Source organism: Cydia splendana, chromosome 23 (assembly GCF_910591565.1).
Source record: "Cydia splendana chromosome 23, ilCydSple1.2, whole genome shotgun sequence".
NCBI lineage: Eukaryota > Metazoa > Arthropoda > Insecta > Lepidoptera > Tortricidae > Cydia > Cydia splendana.
The window spans coordinates 6,221,585-6,240,677 of record NC_085982.1 but is presented as its reverse complement, the minus strand read 5'-3'; the positions used below and the strand labels follow the sequence as shown (position 1 = coordinate 6,240,677).

Sequence of the window (19,093 nt, the reverse complement as noted above, 5' to 3'; positions counted from 1 at the left end):
AAAAACGTGCCTCAGAAATCAAGAAAAAGTCATTCTCGGATAGATGGCGCACACACCTTTAGCCTTTGCTCGGCTAGATGGCGTGACGACACCGTCTCATATTTAACAATTTTAACACATAGATATCAGTGAATGAACATGGGTCAAAATGATATAAAAATAATAAATTCATTTATCCATATATATACATTTTTTTGATATATCTATACGTTTTCATTTTGAGTTTTAGGCGCGTGTCGAAAGATCGCAGTAAATTTACTGTGACTACAAAATTTACTATGACAGGACTCCTCTATACTATCTATTCTCTTTGGTCTCTAGTATAGACGTATTGTTGTTTGCCCACCGGCTACCTGGTGGGTAACAATAACAATGAACCCCAACAAATAACGTAGGTTGTTATTGGTATGTTTTCAGGAATGTTAAAACCTGTTTTTAATTTCATCGCATTGCTGAATATTCTCTCCCTTAAGACGGGCGCACGCGTATGGCCCATCTATAGAAAATCTATACTTCGCTGGCTAAATTTTACAGGGTTTTGTGTTACATTTTCAAGATAGTTGTAAAGGATGACTCACGTTAGACCGGGCCGTGTCCGGGCCGGAGCTTCCAGCTCTGACTTTTCTATGACATGCGATCACGTGACGCTTTCCATAGAAACCGATGCGCCGGAAGCTCCGGGTCGGACACGGCCCGGTCTAACGTGACGTGAGTCATCCTTAATTCGACTTAATGTCACTATGACAATGTTCAAATTTCAGTTCGATAAAAGTAAAACATAGAACCCTGGAATATTGGGCCAGCGACTTGTTAGCCTCCTGACGAATATAATATAATTATGATCACGCGCCATTCGCTTTCTTTACTTTCCAAAAGGGCCCCAAATTCTTATGTGCCCAGGGGCCCCAACATAGTTTAGACTTGGTTTGACGGCCTTGGATACCGAATTCCATTTTTCCATTAATATAAAATCTTGTAGTACCTACCTACTATTTACTGCTCACAGATGTATCTGCTTTAACTACCAACTACAAAAACCGGCCAACTGCGAGTCGGACTCGTGCACGAAGTGTTACCGTACCATTACGCAAAAAACGGCAAAAAAATCACTGTTTATAGTATTTGTTGTTATAGCGTATCCTAGCGGCAACAGAAATACATCATCTGTGAAAATATAAACTGTCTAGCTATTACAGTTCATGAGATACAGCCTGGTGACAGACGGACGGACGGACAGACAGACAGACAGACGGACAGTGGAGTATTAGTAATAGGGTCCCTTTTTTACCCTTAGGGTACGGGACCCTAAAAAATAATTTAAATATGGTATTTGATTGTAACATTTCTTTTAATAAAGTTAAGCAGGTACCTACTTAATTGTATTTAAATAAGAAACATTTTTATTTCTATTCTTTATTTCATACAAATGTCATAATGCTTGCGTGGAAGTAATAATCTACTTATTTTTTCCACCCTGGCCAGAAACCAGCCCCCCGACTAGTGATCCAAGAACTCCACCAACAACAGCACCCACAACAGTACCAGCTGCAGGTTGCGGCTTTCCACAAGTATGAGCGGGTGGGGGTGGCATTCCTGAAATAAAGTCATTTAATTTTTAACAAGCAGAAACGACTGCGAACGATACTATTAAGCTTAGAATAAATTTAAAAGTGGAAAAATTCCTATCTTGGGTGAGACTTGCACTCTGATCTGATCGATACTCCAGCGCTCTGCCATTTGAGCCACCAATCCATCCAGAGGCCGTGAGTTCAAATCTCACCTAAGACAGTAATTTTTCCACTTTTAAATTTATTCTACTTACAATAAGTTTTTTGCCAAAACATAGTGTTTTATACACAGTTTTATCGCTGACTGTACTTTTCTTCCAACAGATACTTATCGAGACAATTCTAATAAACCCAAACACATTTTTTTATCACAGAGGTCCTAGGACCACCTCCTGTGTCCATCCTCAGATCGATGGTAGGTACCATTGCATTTTCACCCAACTTGTTATGTGAAGTTACAAAGTGGGTCTAATTTAGCTTGCAATATTTCACACATTAAACATACATACATACATAAATTGCAAATTAATTAAAAATTAAGTAAAATATAAATTTTACTACGGTTTGGTGTTCAAGGGTTTCCACTTTACTATCCTTATGGTTAGGCTATCTGTATATGGGGCTGTATTTTTGACGATTTTTTACAGTAGGTGAATATGAATATATAGTAATCTAACTAATTACAGGAACATTTTCAGTAAATAATAAATAATGGTAATTCTATGGCCGTTTTAAATCTATCAAAGTAACCCCAAATTTTCCAAAGTCACCCCGGTCTACGGTACCTAATCATTTATTGTCAGATTGTGCATGTCAGTTTACAGATGCTACAATATTATTTGATTAGTGAGTGTCACAATCAACCGGTTTACGGTATACAATGTATACGGTACGGTACGGTATACGGTATAGGTACATTATTCCTGAAATACCTACATATAGTACAATTCAAATAAATTGAAAATTAAATAAATGTCAAAAATACAAAATTCAAATAAATTAAAAATGTCTAACCATTGACCACAAACATTGGGGGCATTTTTATCCTCGGCTCCCTTAAGGATGACTCACGCTAGACCGGACCGGAGCCGAGCCGGAGCAGCTACCGGCGCTTCGTTTTCTATGGAAAAACACCACGTAATCACCGATCAGCCGTCATAGAAAATTACATGTCGTACGCCTCGGCCCGGTCTAGCGTGAGTCATCCTATGTATGCTTGAAGTTATTAACACAACAAATGCTTTCCCTAAATGGTTTTTTCCAGGTGACAAAAACAGGACCTAGATCTATCCATCTTGTTGAATAAAAGAGGTACTTACTGTTTAATTTATCTCGTACTGAACAGAGTTTATCCTTTTGATTACTTGGTTACACTGATTTTTCATACCTCACGAACTTGTTTATATACCTTTGGCCACAGATTACAATTACGTACTGGGAAGAACCGCTGTATCACCAGATCGTGTTGCGACATGCAAAAACTGTAGCGGTGTGCCCGGTAGGCGGTTTACATTCGCGTGCGAGCCACGAGCCGAGCCACGTGACGCGAGTGTAAGCGGTGGGCTCGTGGCTCGCCTCGCGGCTCAACGCTCAACTCGCGTGGGATTGTAGGTACTTACCCTAGGCGGTTTACATTCGCGGCTCGTGGCTCGGCTCGCGGCGCGTCTCGTGGCTCGCCTCGAGCGCGCAAGCACGTCGACCTAATGATTACTCTCTCGCCTCGTGACTCGGCCCGTGGCTCGTCTCGTTTCTCGTAAGCTCGTCGAGCTAATCCATTTTAAACACTAACGGCACGGTATAAAGTTTGTAATCGAATGACAAACCGAACGCGAGCGTAAAAGCTCGCGTCCCGCGCGAGCCTATCGCGAGCCCCTTTGACTTAATTGTGCCTAAAAACCGCTCCTTCACTCCACGCGAGCCGAGCCGCGAGAAAGCTCGTGGCTCGCACGAGAATGAAAACCGCCTACCGGTCACACCGCTACAATTTTTGCATTTCGCAACACGATCTGGTGATACCGCGGTTCTTCCCAGTTCCGTTGGAAAGTTACCTACTTTTTATCGGACAAAGAACGTAATGTCTTCAATTTATTTAAGTTTGTCTTTATAATCTAAAAAGGGCAAGCCCGCGGGAAAAGGATATTAGGTTAGGCTGCCCACTGCCCACCATACATGAAAAATTGGCATTGGCAGTCAAATTTGAATCAATGGTATTATTATAATACAGTAACTTTAATACATTTACCGTTTGCGTCTAATCCGGGGGTTCTGATTTCTTGCAAACTTATTTATGATGTTGGCCCAATTAATAATCCAAGTTTGTGACCTCGAGCGCCAAATGCAACTTTGTCAAAAATGGAAATAACCGCGAAAATTTCGGTTTTTTTAGATTTGGGCGATTAAAGGATGACTCAAGTTAGACCGGGCCGTGTCCGGGCCGGAGCTTCCTGCGCTTACTTTTCTATGACATGACAGGCGATCACGTGATGCTTTCCATAGAAAAACCGGACAAGTCCGAGTCGGACTCGCCCACCGAGGGTTCCGTACTTTTTAGTATTTGTTGTTATAGCGGCAACAGAAATACATCATCTGTGAAAATTTCAACTGCTTAAATATCACGGTTCATGAGATACAGCCTGGTGACAGACGGACGGACGGACGGACAGACAGCGGAGTCTTAGTAATAGGGTCCCGTTTTTACCCTTTGGGTACGGAGTCATCCTCAAAACCCTAAACGACTAGTTTTTGATAGCACCTTCTCAAGACGTTTTTAAAGTAGACTAAGTAAATTTGCTACAATTGAGAATTGTCTCTGTAGATTTCATAGTACTTATCCGAGATAAAGCCTTTCAAAATTTATATTATTTTTGTACTTGAATTCGTAGGCTATGTGAAGTGCAGTGAGTATGCACTTTTTATCTCAGGTGAATGCGCTTCCCACGATTGTTCCTAAGGTCAAACAAAGCTGATTTGGCCCGGTATCCACGTACCGTGCCAACCTCCCAAAAAGGGTCGGCTCCCCAGGTCTAAACTCTAATCTACGTTATAATTATTCCTGCTCTTAGCAACTAAGTTACGAGTAAGTATATTATCATTTTCATATAATTTAGGTTCCCAGTCCCCAGAAGCCATCGGTTCTATACTTAGATCAAAAAATAAGGAAACAAAGTATCCTCAACAGTCACGCAATCTTTTGAATGTGTTTAGGGGTTGTGTGATATCCATAACTATAACACTAGAAACAAACATAAGCTTGCTGTGCCCGCCCACCGCCTCCGTAAGGTTAGTACGTCTTTCGTCGGGAACTGTACACGTTTTTATAACAAAGTCCCCACTGATGTAGTGAATTTACCACTTCACAAATTTAAGTCGCACATTAAGCGCTCCTTGTTAAGTAAGGCGTACTACACTGTAAATGATTTTATAAACGATAGAGATGCCTTTAAGCAGGTAGCTTAATTTCATTAGTATAATAAGAGCTAAATAAATATTGTTTTTTTTTACATTGTGAATTAAATATGCTAGTGTCCAGTAGAATTGACACATGAGACAATGATGTTCTCGCTTGATTAAATTGTTTAATTTAATTTTAGTTTTGGACACTTGGAGACCTTATACATCTCTAAGCATTTATTTATTTATTTATTTTATTTTTATTTTTGATTGTACATACCTATATTTTTAATGTTTCTGACACTTAGAGACCTTTACATCTCTAAGTCAACTTAGGCTAGTAATTATGTGATCTATACTGTCTTTTTATGTAACATACGAGCACAAAATGCCGTGTCTTACTGTTACATGTTATTACTATTTTAATATTATTATAGGCCGGAAGCTTGAACATGTCATGCTCGCTTAAAAGTCTTTACTTACGGTGGCGTCGTTGATCGGGTCGCCACTTTCCCGAATGAAGGTTGAAGGAGGCGATGGCTGAGATACGCGTCATACTCGTGAACGGGTGCTGTTTGTGGAGACTGGTCTGTTTAAGCTAACACAAGCTATTATACTTAGTAACTTTATTTTTATTAATTAATTACAGTGAGACGCCTCATTCTGCTCTCGTATGTTTCTTTTCTCTTAATGAATGTATTAATTATACAGGATATTGACTCTTGGAGACCCTATACATCTCTAAGGATAACTTGATAAACTATATAATCTTATAGTTCTGACACCTAGAGACATTTACATCTCTAAATATTATAGATTTTTTTTTTGTGTTTTGTATCTGTATTTTTTATGTAATTCGACATTAAGAGACCATATACATCTCTTAGTAATTGTAATACGTTAGATTGAATTGTTAGTTTTATTTTATAAAATTGTTGATGTTATTATTTTTGCTTATATGTAAATTCAATGATGACGTGTAAAAGTGCCCTTGTGGCCTATTTGCTGAATAAATGTTGATGTTTGATGATGTTTGATGTGCACGAATCACGCAAGGTGCGCGTGTTTTCGGCTATTTTTTGAATATTACCAAGGGGGATAACACCTGGGGGGGGGGGGGTTTGGTTATCCCCCTCCCCCGCATAATCTCACGTGTAATTTTTTCCATCCGACCGGTCAAGGGTCTGGTCAAGGCCACACGCATCATAATTTCGTAAAATAGACTCCCTATTTTGAAGTGCGGAGTGAAGATTTATTATGTTTATCGAAACCGATAAAAAGTATCGTGTGGTAGGTATTTTTTCTTAGTTTCGTTCACTGTAGAAAAATACACGTGAGGTCTCCTCCCCCCCTCCTCCAACGTGATCTGATCCTCATCGTGATTTTTCGTGACCCCCCCACACGCGCCCCCCATCCCTGCTATCGAACATCGCCGTGCACAAGCCCTTACATTGCCCCGCTATTGCAACATTATTCTTAGACTTTGTACCAATAATCTTTAAATAACACTCACAATATTATCAGAAAGCGAGAATAGAAAGACTTTATTCAAGTAAACATTCCAACATACAGAACGGGGAATAACAGACATTTCGTTTGAGAGTGTTGCCACAAATAGCGCAACCAGATAACAAACCAGGACAGGGTTACAATAATTTATTACTTACTAAGTGTATAATATTAAGGTCAATGTGGTTAATTCCGTCATAGGGACTATTCCGTCTACGAGCGTATATTTCTTTGATTTTCAATCGTATGAATAAAAAACAACGGGTTGCACTCCGGGAGTGCCGGCAGAAGTGAAAACTCAATGACATTGTAACAGTTTTTCGATCATGTCACGTGTCCGTCTTACGAATTTTACGGTCACGTGACCTCTCGCGAGTTTAACATTCACCCATCACAAAAAGTGCACAGCGCCGCTAAAGAAGTTTTCACTTCAAAAACCATTTGCTTTTGATTGCTGAAACTAAAAGTAATCGCTGCTTTGTCGACGAAATCATCAATGTTGTCCGTTGTTCGAGAAAAACGCTAGTGGACGGAATAGTCCCTGTGACGGAATTGACCTTATCTTTCCTTAAATTTGAATTTTGTTTCATGGCTCTCCTGAAAAAAGTATGGTTACCTTTTACAACATGTTCCCAGGGGCGTATTTACCATAGGGCCAAGGGGGCCATGGCCCGGGGCGGCAGGCCGCAGGAGGGCGGCGAAGCCGCCCCTTGTGGCTTTTTCTGGGCGCCTTTTATAATCAAACTTAGCTATATTTTTTATTATATTTTAATTGACATTTAAATTAATAAACAAACGAACGCTTCAAACCCCACCAATTGCTAAAAATATCTACCAACAAGTACCTAAATTAAGCAACATTTTCGTTCAAGAAGTATTAGTACGGCGCAGTGCCGGATTTACCACTAGGCTGAGTAGGCTGAAGCCTATGGGGGCAGATTTTAGGGGGCGGCAAATTTGGGTCAAAATAATATTTTATTAGCTGTTCAGATAGGGTCGACCAGAATTTTGTCGCTCCCCTATTTATTTGTAAAATTTAAATAACAAGCCTTGTCGATTTTGCCGCCCTCTGTCATGTCAAGACCCTTTATATTGAGACAGACAGACGGCCGGACGGACAACAAAGTGATCTTATATGGGTTCCGTTTTTTTCCTTTTGAAGTACGGAACCCTAAAAATTTACCTACTATTTTCTCGAAAAAATTTCGCGCTCGCTACGCTCGCGTTTTCACTTACGTACCTAACATTATTTGTGACCCATCTGACTATATACATACGGGCGGTTCTTGTGTCTTCGTGGTATTGAATCTCACTAAATTGTTCCGATCCCATGCCGAAACTCAGTACAGATAGAGTGCTCTCGATATCAGATACAAATACAATACTTTTCATGACTTTCCAGCACCACAGAATGAGGGATAATGGTACGGCCTGTGTAATACGCATCCCTACTACTGTCGTCTGCATAGCAATGATTATCATTGATATGCAGCAATGACAGCACAGAACCTAGTGCAACGCCAGCGGTAATGTCCACACTATCGGAGCAGCTTCCGTCTACTATACGGCTCATGTGCGTCTACCGGAAAAAAAGCTAGCGATCCATTTGTATAACATAGTCCCTCGAGCAGACTCGATGCCAGACCCGACCAAACTTCTTAGCTATATCCAGCCTGACTGCCATGTCTCACCTTGATTCTCAATGGCCAAAAGTTAAACCCAGCAGTACCCACCGGTCACCGATCAGATCAGGCAAATATAACGAGGTCGCATCGTCATTGAGTGACAAAAACGGCCCATATAAATCTGTATCTAGAATAGTGACATTAGTGACGTCACCTTTCTGCACTCAAAAGAATAAAAAATTATCTACGTTCCACTATCAGCGAAGAGCGCCTGAATAGCTTAGCTCTTCTTAATATAGAAGCTGAGCTGACAAACGTTTTAAATTACGACAGCGTTATTGATGATTTTGTCAACCAATTTGTACATAGGAAAACAATGTAAATGCCTATGTGAGTAAATGGTAAATGTTTAGTTTTTTTTTATTTCACACCCCAAAGGTACTTGTTGCAGGTTTTTTTTTTTAAATAAAATACTTTATCGTCACTGATGAAGGGGGGCGGCAAATCAAAATGGCCCGGGGCGCCAAATTTGTAAATACGCCTCTGCATGTTCCCAATCAAATTTCCGCTATGTTTTTTATAATTTTCTATAAAAAAGAGGGGTAAAAAGATAAAGAACTGGTGAAAGTTTAAAATATAATTATGGTAAAATGGTCTATACAGTCATCGCACTCGATGTAGTCTATAGACTACCTCCTCAAAATATCTTCTTTAGTCGCTGCAGCTATCGACTATCGTCTGCAAAGCTGTGGCCAATGATGGTGATGATGATGATGCGCGTATGGTGCGAATTTTAAGTAATAGAAATTTAGGCATTTAGGTACAGTATACAGTGGTAGGTACTTTTTTAAACTTGCCGCTCTTCTCTACTGACGTAAAGCTATATTTGAATGTTTAATTTTTTTTTCTGTTTGTATTATAATCCTACTTATTATGTGCCATAGCAAAGTATGTTGTACCCTATGTACGTATAATATGTTGCCACGCCCTTGTAGGGTCCATGCTGTACCATTGACCGGGGTGACTTTCAAATGCAGGGGCGACTTTAAAATTCTAGTTTTTAAGCCATAATATATATTTATCGAGATTTTTTACAGTAGGTGAATATGAATATATAGTAATCTAACTAGTTACAGGAACATTTTCAGTAAATAATGAATAATGGTAATTCTATGACCGTTTTAAATCTATCAAAGTAACCCCAAATTTTCCAAAGTTACCCCGGTCTACGGTACTTAATTAAACTTTTCTAAACACCTTTGTAAATACCATGGATACAATAAATAAATGATTCTGATTACATTTTCATTTTGTAGGTTCGATAATTGTATTCTTTAAAGAATTTGTTCTTGGAAACAAGCTCGCGATGTCTAAGAATGTCTTTATTTACATCTCACAGAGTTTTGATTATTAGTAGCGAAGGGTGCTATTGCATTTGTTTTTAAGTAATACTGCCCTTTTGAATTTCGTTCGGCATTCTCTCCCATATATGTCTGCTGTTTACATTCAGTGCTATTTAAATATTCCGTCCAATTATTGCTTCGGCAAGCAGGAAAACCAGTAGGATTATCAATGGATTCCGAAAAATAGATGTGGGCTCTCGAATGACTACATGGCTCTGGAACTTTACAAACAAGTATATGTTAAAATTATAAAAAAAGTTACATAAAAGTAAGTAAAATTTGAAATTATGTTACCTAAATAAAAAATAAGTTCAAAAACTAAAACCCAACTACTGCAAATCGCGCTCTAAAAAGTATGAAACAAGATAGAATTCTTATCTGAAATTATCATATAGGAAAATTATAAGAGTTATCATTTTTTTATATATTTACAGAGATATTTAAAGGATCGCCGTGGACGTATGCCACGATTATAAACTTTAAGGTAAAGTGGCATACGACCACGGCTATCCTCTGAATCTCTGTAAATATATAAAAAAATGATAACTCTTATAATTTCGTTACTTACTAATAATATTTGAAGTCACTTTATATTACTTTTGCGACGGTGTCCTCAGTACAGAAATGCACGCAGAGCGCCGCTTATATCGGGCTACGCCCGACAACCTTTGGCATGAAGGCGCCTTCGGCGCCGGCTTTGGAACGCGTACAGCGAGCCTCGTACGTCGGGCTACGCCCGACTCTTTTAGTATGAGCGCGCCGAAGGCGCCCGGCTTTGGAACGCGTACAGCGAGCCTAGTACGTCAGGCTACGCCCGACTGTTTTAGTATGAGGGCGCCGAAGGCGCCCGGCTTTGGAACGCGTACATCGTGCTTCGTACGTCGGGCTACGCCCAACTCTTTTAGTATAAGGGCGCCCGGATTTGGAACGCGTACATCGTGCTTCGTACGTCGGGCTACGCCCGACTCTTTTAGTATGAGGGCGCCGAAGGCGCCCGATTTTGGACCGCATACAGCGCGCCACGTACATCGGGCTACGCCTGACCCTTTTAGTGTGAGGGCGCCGAAGGCGCCCGGCTTTGGAACGCGTACATCGTGCCTCGTACGTCGGGCTACGCCCGACTCTTTTAGTATGAGGGCGCCGAAGGCGCCCGGCTTTGGAACGCGTACATCGTGCTTCGTACATCGGGCTACGCCCGACTCTTTTAGTATGAGGGCGCCGAAGGCGCCCGGCTTTGGAACGCGTACATCGTGCTTCGTACGTCGAGCTACGGCCGACTCTTTTAGTATGAGGGCGCCGAGACTTTGGAACGCGTACAGCGAGCATCGTACGTCGGGCTATGCCCGACTCTTTTAGTATGAGGGCGCCGAAGGCGCCCGGCTTTGGAACGCGTACATCGTGCCTCGTACGTCGGGCTACGCCCGACTCTTTTAGTATGAGGGCGCCGAAGGCGCCCGGCTTTGGAACGCGTACATCGTGCTTCGTACGTCGGGCTACGCCCGACTCTTTTAGTATGAGGGCGCCGAAGGCGCCCGGCTTTGAAACGCGTACATCGTGCTTCGTACGTCGGGCTACGCCCGACTCTTTTAGTATGAGGGCGCCGAAGGCGCCCGGCTTTGGAACGCGTACATCAGGCCTCGTACGTTGGGCTACGCCCGACTCTTTTAGTATGAGGGTGCCGAAGGCGCCCGGCTTTGGACCGCGTACAGCGCGCCACGTACATCGGGCTACGCCTGACCCTTTTAGTGTCGCCTTTTGGACCGAGTCCGGTGCGTCACATAGGTACGTTTCAGTATGCTTTGCCTGATCACTGCGAATTTTAACGAGGTGAATATACTAAAACTACTAAGCAACTTTTACCACGGGACCAAACCCGATCTCGTAAAAAAATTTGCTGATCTGGACTTCTGTACCTATTCACGTTATAAAATATTGCAGATCATTAAAAAACACCATGTATATAGCGGCCAGACAAATTTCTTTTGAAAAATCCTTCTTGTATCGCCGTAGTCGCGTAACACGCGGATAGATAGAATCCAGAGCGATTGTGGATTCGTAGTTCGAATTACCTACCAGATAAATTAATGTTTTATCGGGTGCATGCAAGCAAAGCCGGGTGCAAAAGCTAACAATATGTATATATTTGAAATGTGCTAATTGAGCTCTTTCAAATGATATACAACACGTCATTATTATTTTTATTTTTTTGGTTCGTGACTTTATGACCTCTAGAGGCCGCCGTGTTAATTTTTTTGTGACGTCACCCAAGTAGCTTTGAAAGCTGTAAGTATATAAGCTGTATTAAAGTTTATTTGTATACTATAAGCTGTACAGTTAGGCTGTACAAAGGCTGTATAAGCGCTTATACAGCCCTTATAAGTAAAAAATGGCCCAAATTATACAGCCTTTGGCGTTATTAGAGCTGTAGAGTAGCTGTATAAGCAATACATAAGCTGCATAATAGCTGCATTACAGCTATATTTCGGTGTAACAGGAAACCTTAACACTACAGATAATCTCTTATAAGTACGATATAAGAATATAAGTTTTAAATGAGTTATAAGAAAGAATTACAAGAGAATAATAATCATTTAAGAAACTAAAATGTCCTAATCTTGTTCATTCGTAATATAGTAATGGCGACAATAAAGTGTTATAGTGGATGGTAAAATTAAATATTATACAGGACTTGAATGGAATATTACATTATTGGTAAGTGCGGATTATTATTTATTGTAAACCTGTGTATCTTTTCTGGCAAAATATTTACGCGCCTGCAAAATAACAAAGAGAAACCATAAGGAAAATATCAAAAATCGGTAAAGTTACTGTTTGTTTTTAAGGTTAGAGTATCAAAAATATTTATAAATATTAATTCTAAGGCTAAACAATTTATTTTAGCTGGTAATCATAACACGGCGTTAGTCTGCTAAATATTTGCAAGTATTTCTTTAATTATATTTACAAATACGTTTCTTTTTTTATTGTAAAATGGCGACAATTTTTAAACAGCCTACAGGATAGTTGGAGAGCATTATAATCTTAGTAGCTGTGCTGTGTAATAAATGGAGTGTCTTTTACAGCTTTTGTAATTAAAACAGCTTTATAATAGAATATTTGTATTCGTTTGGCTGTATTTCGGTTCTCCGTACATAAGTTATAATTCTCTTTAGAGATCCGTATAACAAATAAAAAACCTGTACTGTAACTGTCATATATTCCTTTAGTTTTATAATTCACTTATTTTCAGAAATCATTACACTACTATACTTATACGAGTGTAAAATTACGCCAAAAGATTGTTATAAGCGACTCTATCAGTAATACAGAAAAAAGCTGTACTATAGCTGCCATTTATTAATTTTGTTTTATAATACCCTTACAGACAGAAGTTATACAACTACTATTCTTATAGGAGAGTAAGATTACGCCATAAGAAATAGCTTTAAAACGGGGTTGACAGATACATTTGTACAGCTACAAGTGCCAAGTGATACTACAATACAGCCTGTATACAGCTTTTACGATAAAATTAGCTTGTAGTGTTTCACAACACTTAATGTTTTAGAACGGAGTTGACAGATACTTTTGTACAGCTAAAAGTGCCAAGTGTTACTACAATACAGCCTGTATACAGCTTTTACGATAGAAATAGCTTGTAGTCTCTCACAACACTTTTAGTTTTATAGTAGATTTTTTATATTCTGATAAAGCACCCCATGCTTCCGCAGAATCCTTTATAATGATTTTATACAGCTTGAGCTGTATAATGTCTGTAAAGTACCTTTTATACAGCTTAAATCTTTTCTGACACTCTTATACGTCCCTTAAATCACTCTAAGTTCTTAATTGGCTGCTATATTGATGTTGCCGACACTTCCATGCTACTTGGTATATAGCCTATAACCAGCGGACGATTAAGACGATTCGAACGACACGTCGTTTGTCAAATTTCAATGAGTACTTTAGAAGTTATGAGGGAACAGATGAACATACATACATACATACATACATACATACCCACAAACATACCGGTCAAAATCATAACCCTCCTTTTGCGTTGCCGTAGTCGGGTAATGAGCCCATTTAGATGGGGTGGGAAAAGTCGCATGCCAGTTTCATTACATTGCGATTTTTTGTCGGTCGGTTGAATTGGACGTAACCAACAGTCCGCAATGTAACGCATGCGAGTTCGCGCGCCGTCTAAATCAGTCCTAATAGAAAAAACTTACTGTCACCACTGTCACAACCAGGTTGAGGTGATTTACCGCCGTTGAGGTAATAATCAGCATGGCCACTGTTATCTTGGAGGCCCAGGGCTCCACCACACGTGTGTATCACGTCCACAAACACCGCAACTGATGAGGTCAGGGACAACGATTTCAGTATATTTGGATACTCGAAGAGAGGTCGTGCTGGATCAAGGCCTGAAGTATGAGATATAAGAAGATAATTAAGTTATGCTGGATTATATAGTGTAACATCTACTCTACTCTCATATGTTCGCTGATAAAAAAGTCTATTCTGTTGTTATTGCCCATTCTAAGTTACCCACTCTTGAATAAATCATTTAAGGAGTTTTCGGAAATAATTACCGGTTACTCTTCCTACTGTCACATTAGTTTTCGACGCAGCAATACCCATCAGATGTGCTCCTAGGCTGTGTCCGATTAAATGCAATCTGTCGCCGGAAATATTATACAGTTCGCAGAACACATCTAAAAATTGTCCAACACGTGCCCCTACTTCTCCTATGCTCTTCGCTACTAACAGATAGTTATAGTCCTTCGCCGTATCACTCCAGTCGACTGCTATTACTGCCACATCTTTATTTTTCAAGTAAGCATTCTTGGGGTTCATCACCACGCCGTCTTCAGCAGATGCCATCCAGCCGTGTGTTACCAATTTTACAGGTTTGTTAGACAACAGTCTGGTAATGTTTCTACGGTTAGGTTGTTGTGCTGATGCGTTTAGTTGTATGTAGTTGGATAATCCCCTGAGAACAATTCCAAAAGAGCAATGCAATACAAGGAAGCAAAATGTTTAAAACACTTTGGTTTCATTTCATTAGGTTATATTGTAATGATTAGTAGATTAGTATTGTAGTTATCGTAACGGCACCAACCATGATATATTTAAGAGAAAAGTACCTACCTATATAAATACCTAAATATACAGACTATACACTCGGGAGCAAAAAAATCGACTCAAGTTGAATTTTTTAGTTTTTGTCGTGTTTTTCGAAAACGGTCAATATTTTAGTAAAAGTGAGATTGCAATATTATTGTTTATTTATGGCTACAAATATAATGACCACCAAAAACGACTTTGTTACCCTAAATAAAAAAATCATGCTTACCAAAAAAAATTACTGAACACCAAAAAAAAAAGGCCTAAAAATACAAAAGTACCACCACTTTAATTACGACTGCACTTCAAATTGTATTCAAATACCAAATATATTAAATGATCACCAAAAATCATTAATGATCACCAAATCTTGAAGACCAAATTAATGCGATATTTTCACCTAAATAAACCACTATGATTACCAAAAAATGTATACATATTACCAAATAAAGTAAACTGATGCCAAAATTACTAGCCCCTCCCGCTCAACCCCCCGTAGCCCGCACCGCATACCTACCTAACCTAATCTACTTTTCTAGTAGCATTTCGTTATGCTACTAGAAAAGTAAGTTAAACTGCTATCAGTTAAGTGGGTTAGGTTAGGTTAGCACTGCGACCCTTACAGAAACGAAATGGTACTAGAAAAGTAGGTTAGGTTAAACTGCTACCCATACAGATATGAAACGCTACTAGAAAAGTGGGTTAGGTTAGGTTTGAACTGCGACCCTTACAGAAAAGAAATGCTACTAGAAAAGTGGGTTAGGTTAGGTTTGAACTGCGACCCATACAGAAACGAAATGCTACTAGAAAAGTGGGTTAGGTTAGGTTTGAACTGCGACCCTTGCAGAAAAGAAATGCTACTAGAAAAGTGGGTTAGGTTAGGTTTGAACTGCGACCCTTACAGAAACAAAATGCTACTAGAAAAGTGGGTTAGGTTAGGTTAGAACTGCGACTGTTAAGGAAATAAAATGCTACTAGAAAAAGGTGACGAAGTGGATTAATTAATTTAATATGATAACCATATATTAAATGTTTGCACATTTTTAATTAAAATGTGGTTAAAATTTTTGTGATCATTTACTATTTTTGCGTTTACAATGATTATTTTGAAGCCATTTGCTTTAATAGGATAGCAAGATTTAAAAATTTGGTTATCATTTTACATTAAAATGGAGTTCTAATTTTGGTGGTCATTTACTATTTTTGGGTTTACAATGATTATTTTGGTGTCATTTTCTTTAATAGGATAGCAAGATGTAAAAATTTGGTTATCATTTCACATTAAAATGGTGTTATAATTTTGGTGATCATTCATGATTTTAGGGTGGTAAAATAGATTTTTTTGGTATTAAAGTTTACTAAATCTGGTGATCAGTTAAATAGCAGCCTTTATTTATTAAGCTATCAAAAACATTAATAACCCATAAAATCGGTTAGGTAATTTTCAGGTAATTGTTATTTTTGTAGAAAATGAGATTTTACCTGCTTTGATTACGCACGAGTTGTTTGTTATTTATTATTATTATTTATTATTATATCTCACGCAATTGTTCACTGGAATCACCTGGATAAAATGGACACCACAGAAACTTGCTGAATCAGGGCATTAAGCAGCGTGAAGTTGCTGAACAGCTGAATTTAAGTCAGTCTGCTGTCTCCAGAGTCTACCAAAAGCTCATATGGACTGGAAGGCTTGCTCAGAAACGTGGATCTGGCCGCCCCAGGTGCACATCGAAGAGAGAGGACCATTTCATTGTTGCGGCCAGTCTGTGTGATCGACAGCGTACCGGCGTTGACATCCAGTAGCAGCTGATGCAGGACAGAGAGCAACCAGTGAGATCTGGGACAGTTCGGCGAAGACTTAAGGAAGCCAACCTTACCCCAAAAAGGCCTGCCACAGGGCCCAAACTGACCGGGAGGCACTCGGTTCTCCCGTCAATTTATATCCCCGCCCAAATCATGACGGAACCTCCACCGTAGGCGACTGTCTCGGAGATGCAGTATGGCGCAAACCGTTCTCCAGGTCTTCAGTACACCCGTCCTCTTCTGTTACTGCTATGGAAATACACCCTGCACTCATCACTGAAGAGTACGCGGCTCCATTGCCCGTACCTTCAATTTTCATAAGTCGAAACGAAATCCACGCGAGCGTCCCGGTGCCTCCCTGTCAGTTTCGGCGCTGTAGCAGGCCTTTTTGGGGTAAGGTTGGCTTCCTTAAGTCTTCGTTGAGCTGTCCAAGAGCTCACTCGTTCCTCTCGGTCCTGCATCGGCTCCTGCTGGATGTCAACGCCGGTACGGTGTCGATCACGCAGACCGGCCGCAACAATGAAGTGGTCCCCTTTCATCGATGTGCACCTGGGACGGCCAGATCCAGGTTTCTGAGCAAGCCTTCCAGTCCATATGAACTTTTGGTAGACTCTGGAGACAGCAGACTGACTTAAATTCAGGTGTTCAGCAACTTCGCGCTGCTTAATGCCTTGATTCAGCAAGACGATGACTTGGCTGGTTTCAGTTTCTGTGGTGTCCATTTTATCCAGGTGATTCCAGTGAATAATTGCGTGAGATGTGCACAGGTCAACTTCTGATAAGCGACTGATAAGAAATAACCGGTTAAATCGGTTTTTATGGCTCTCAAACGGGCTCAACTCGTGCGTAATCAAAGCAGGTAAAATCTCATTTTCTACAAAAATAAAATTACCTGAAATATACCTACCCGATTTTATGGGTTATTAATGTTTTTGATAGCTTAATAAATAAACAATAATATTGCAATCTCACTTTTACTAAAATATTGACCGTTTTCGAAAAACACGACAAAAACTAAAAAATGCGACTTGAGTCGATTTTTTTGCTCCCGAGTGTAGCTACAGTTACCAAAAGCGTGTGAGTGGTTATAAAAGTGTGCCTGTGCCTATAACCCGACCATAAAAAATGCTCGGTCGGTGATAGAGACGAAACATGGCACTCTTGTCTATTTCCTCTCAATAACGCTATAATTCTCTATCAAAGCGTGTCAGACCCTTGATCTCGAGGCATACGAACCTGATGTATAATCTGTATTGAATATACATAGTTTGACCAACACGTAACGGTCTCCGATCAGTCGTGTTGATCAAATTAACGAAGTGAGGTACGCCATCTCCGTCTGGGAGGTAAACCCACTCCGTTCCGTAACCAGGGTAGGTTTTGGCGGTATGATTATATCCTCCATAAGAGTTAACACCAACCATCGACGTTTCATCTGCAATACATTTTAGCAGCGATAGTTCGTCATACATTCAGACATACAACCGTCGCTGGATATAAATACCCCATAGGCCCATAGTAACGGTCGCAGCTGATATAAACTTGTATTGTATTATACATTATTTGCTTTGGAACTACTTATGTACTTAGTAAGAACAGAAGGCTACCTTCATTGATATTTTTTGTGTTGTAAACACACATTAACTGTAATACGGTCCAAATGTGCAATAATAATTTAACTGAAGATTCCATTTCCAAAACACGCACTTCTATGTACACAGCTACACGTTATCTCGCGCGTAAATAATGAATTTAAGTCATCAATTTAACAACACCATGAACTAATTAAATTGGCGTTTACGTCCGCATGGCCTGATTTGATCGGACAATTTAACCCGATTGGCAAAAAAAATTCCCCGTCTGGACAGGCCTTAAATAATGAATTATCATCAATAATTTAACAACACCATGTTAATTATAATATATAATTAACGGCCACGATGCAAGACTAGAATATCTGTCGTGAAGGCCACTCCACACTCATGCGCGAATTACGGCATTTCATCCGAAGAGATTACTTAGTAGGTACCTAACTTAAATTTATTCTTTACAACATGTAGTAATAATTTAAATACCTAATTACTTTCGTTTTTTAACCGAAGTTACACTTAAATTTTAAGAGCCCTTATTATAAACCTGTTGCACAAAATACCTACTATTGGCAAACCATTGTCATCAGTAGAAAAAGGCGTCAAATTAAAAAAATGGAGGCACGTAGGGTTATTGACAATTTAAATTTCGCGCCATTTCCTACTGACAAAGTGGGTTTACCAGAGTATAACTACAGTTTTGGCTAGGGACTGTCTCATTTTGTCTTACACAGAGCACCCAAAAGAAAGGAATGAGCACAATTTTTTTTCTTATTTACTAATAAGTTGTTAAATAGTGAATAGAATCAGGCGTTACTTTGCGGAAATCCATACTAATTAAAACCAAAATATTACTTTGCTAATCCGCGAAAAGATAACGTGCTAGTCAATCAGTGCTAACCCGTTATACTTACTTGCGTATTTTTACATGCAATTAATATTCCCACCCTCCCACCGCAAAAATCAATACGCAAATAAATATAACAAACCACCACCAAAAGAATAAACCTCGACACGTGTTTCGCCTCTCTACGAGGCATCCTCAGGAGTTGTTGACGGTCTGACGCCCGGCA

At 39.7% G+C, this 19,093-nt stretch overlaps 1 protein-coding gene across 1 annotated transcript; it reads right to left on the bottom strand.

Annotated features, from left to right (window-relative positions):
- Positions 1 to 8,869: 8,869 nt before the first annotated feature.
- LOC134801787 (phospholipase A1-like) lies at positions 8,870 to 18,170 on the bottom strand. The gene is made up of 5 exons (XM_063774379.1): positions 18,039 to 18,170; positions 17,668 to 17,866; positions 14,091 to 14,491; positions 13,728 to 13,922; positions 8,870 to 9,716 (listed from the first exon to the last, which is right to left on the bottom strand). Exons 1-5 carry the CDS (start codon positions 18,121 to 18,123, stop codon positions 9,475 to 9,477), a joined length of 1,122 nt encoding a protein of 373 aa, XP_063630449.1. The 5' UTR covers positions 18,124 to 18,170; the 3' UTR covers positions 8,870 to 9,474.
- Between the last annotated feature and the right edge of the window lie 923 nt (positions 18,171 to 19,093).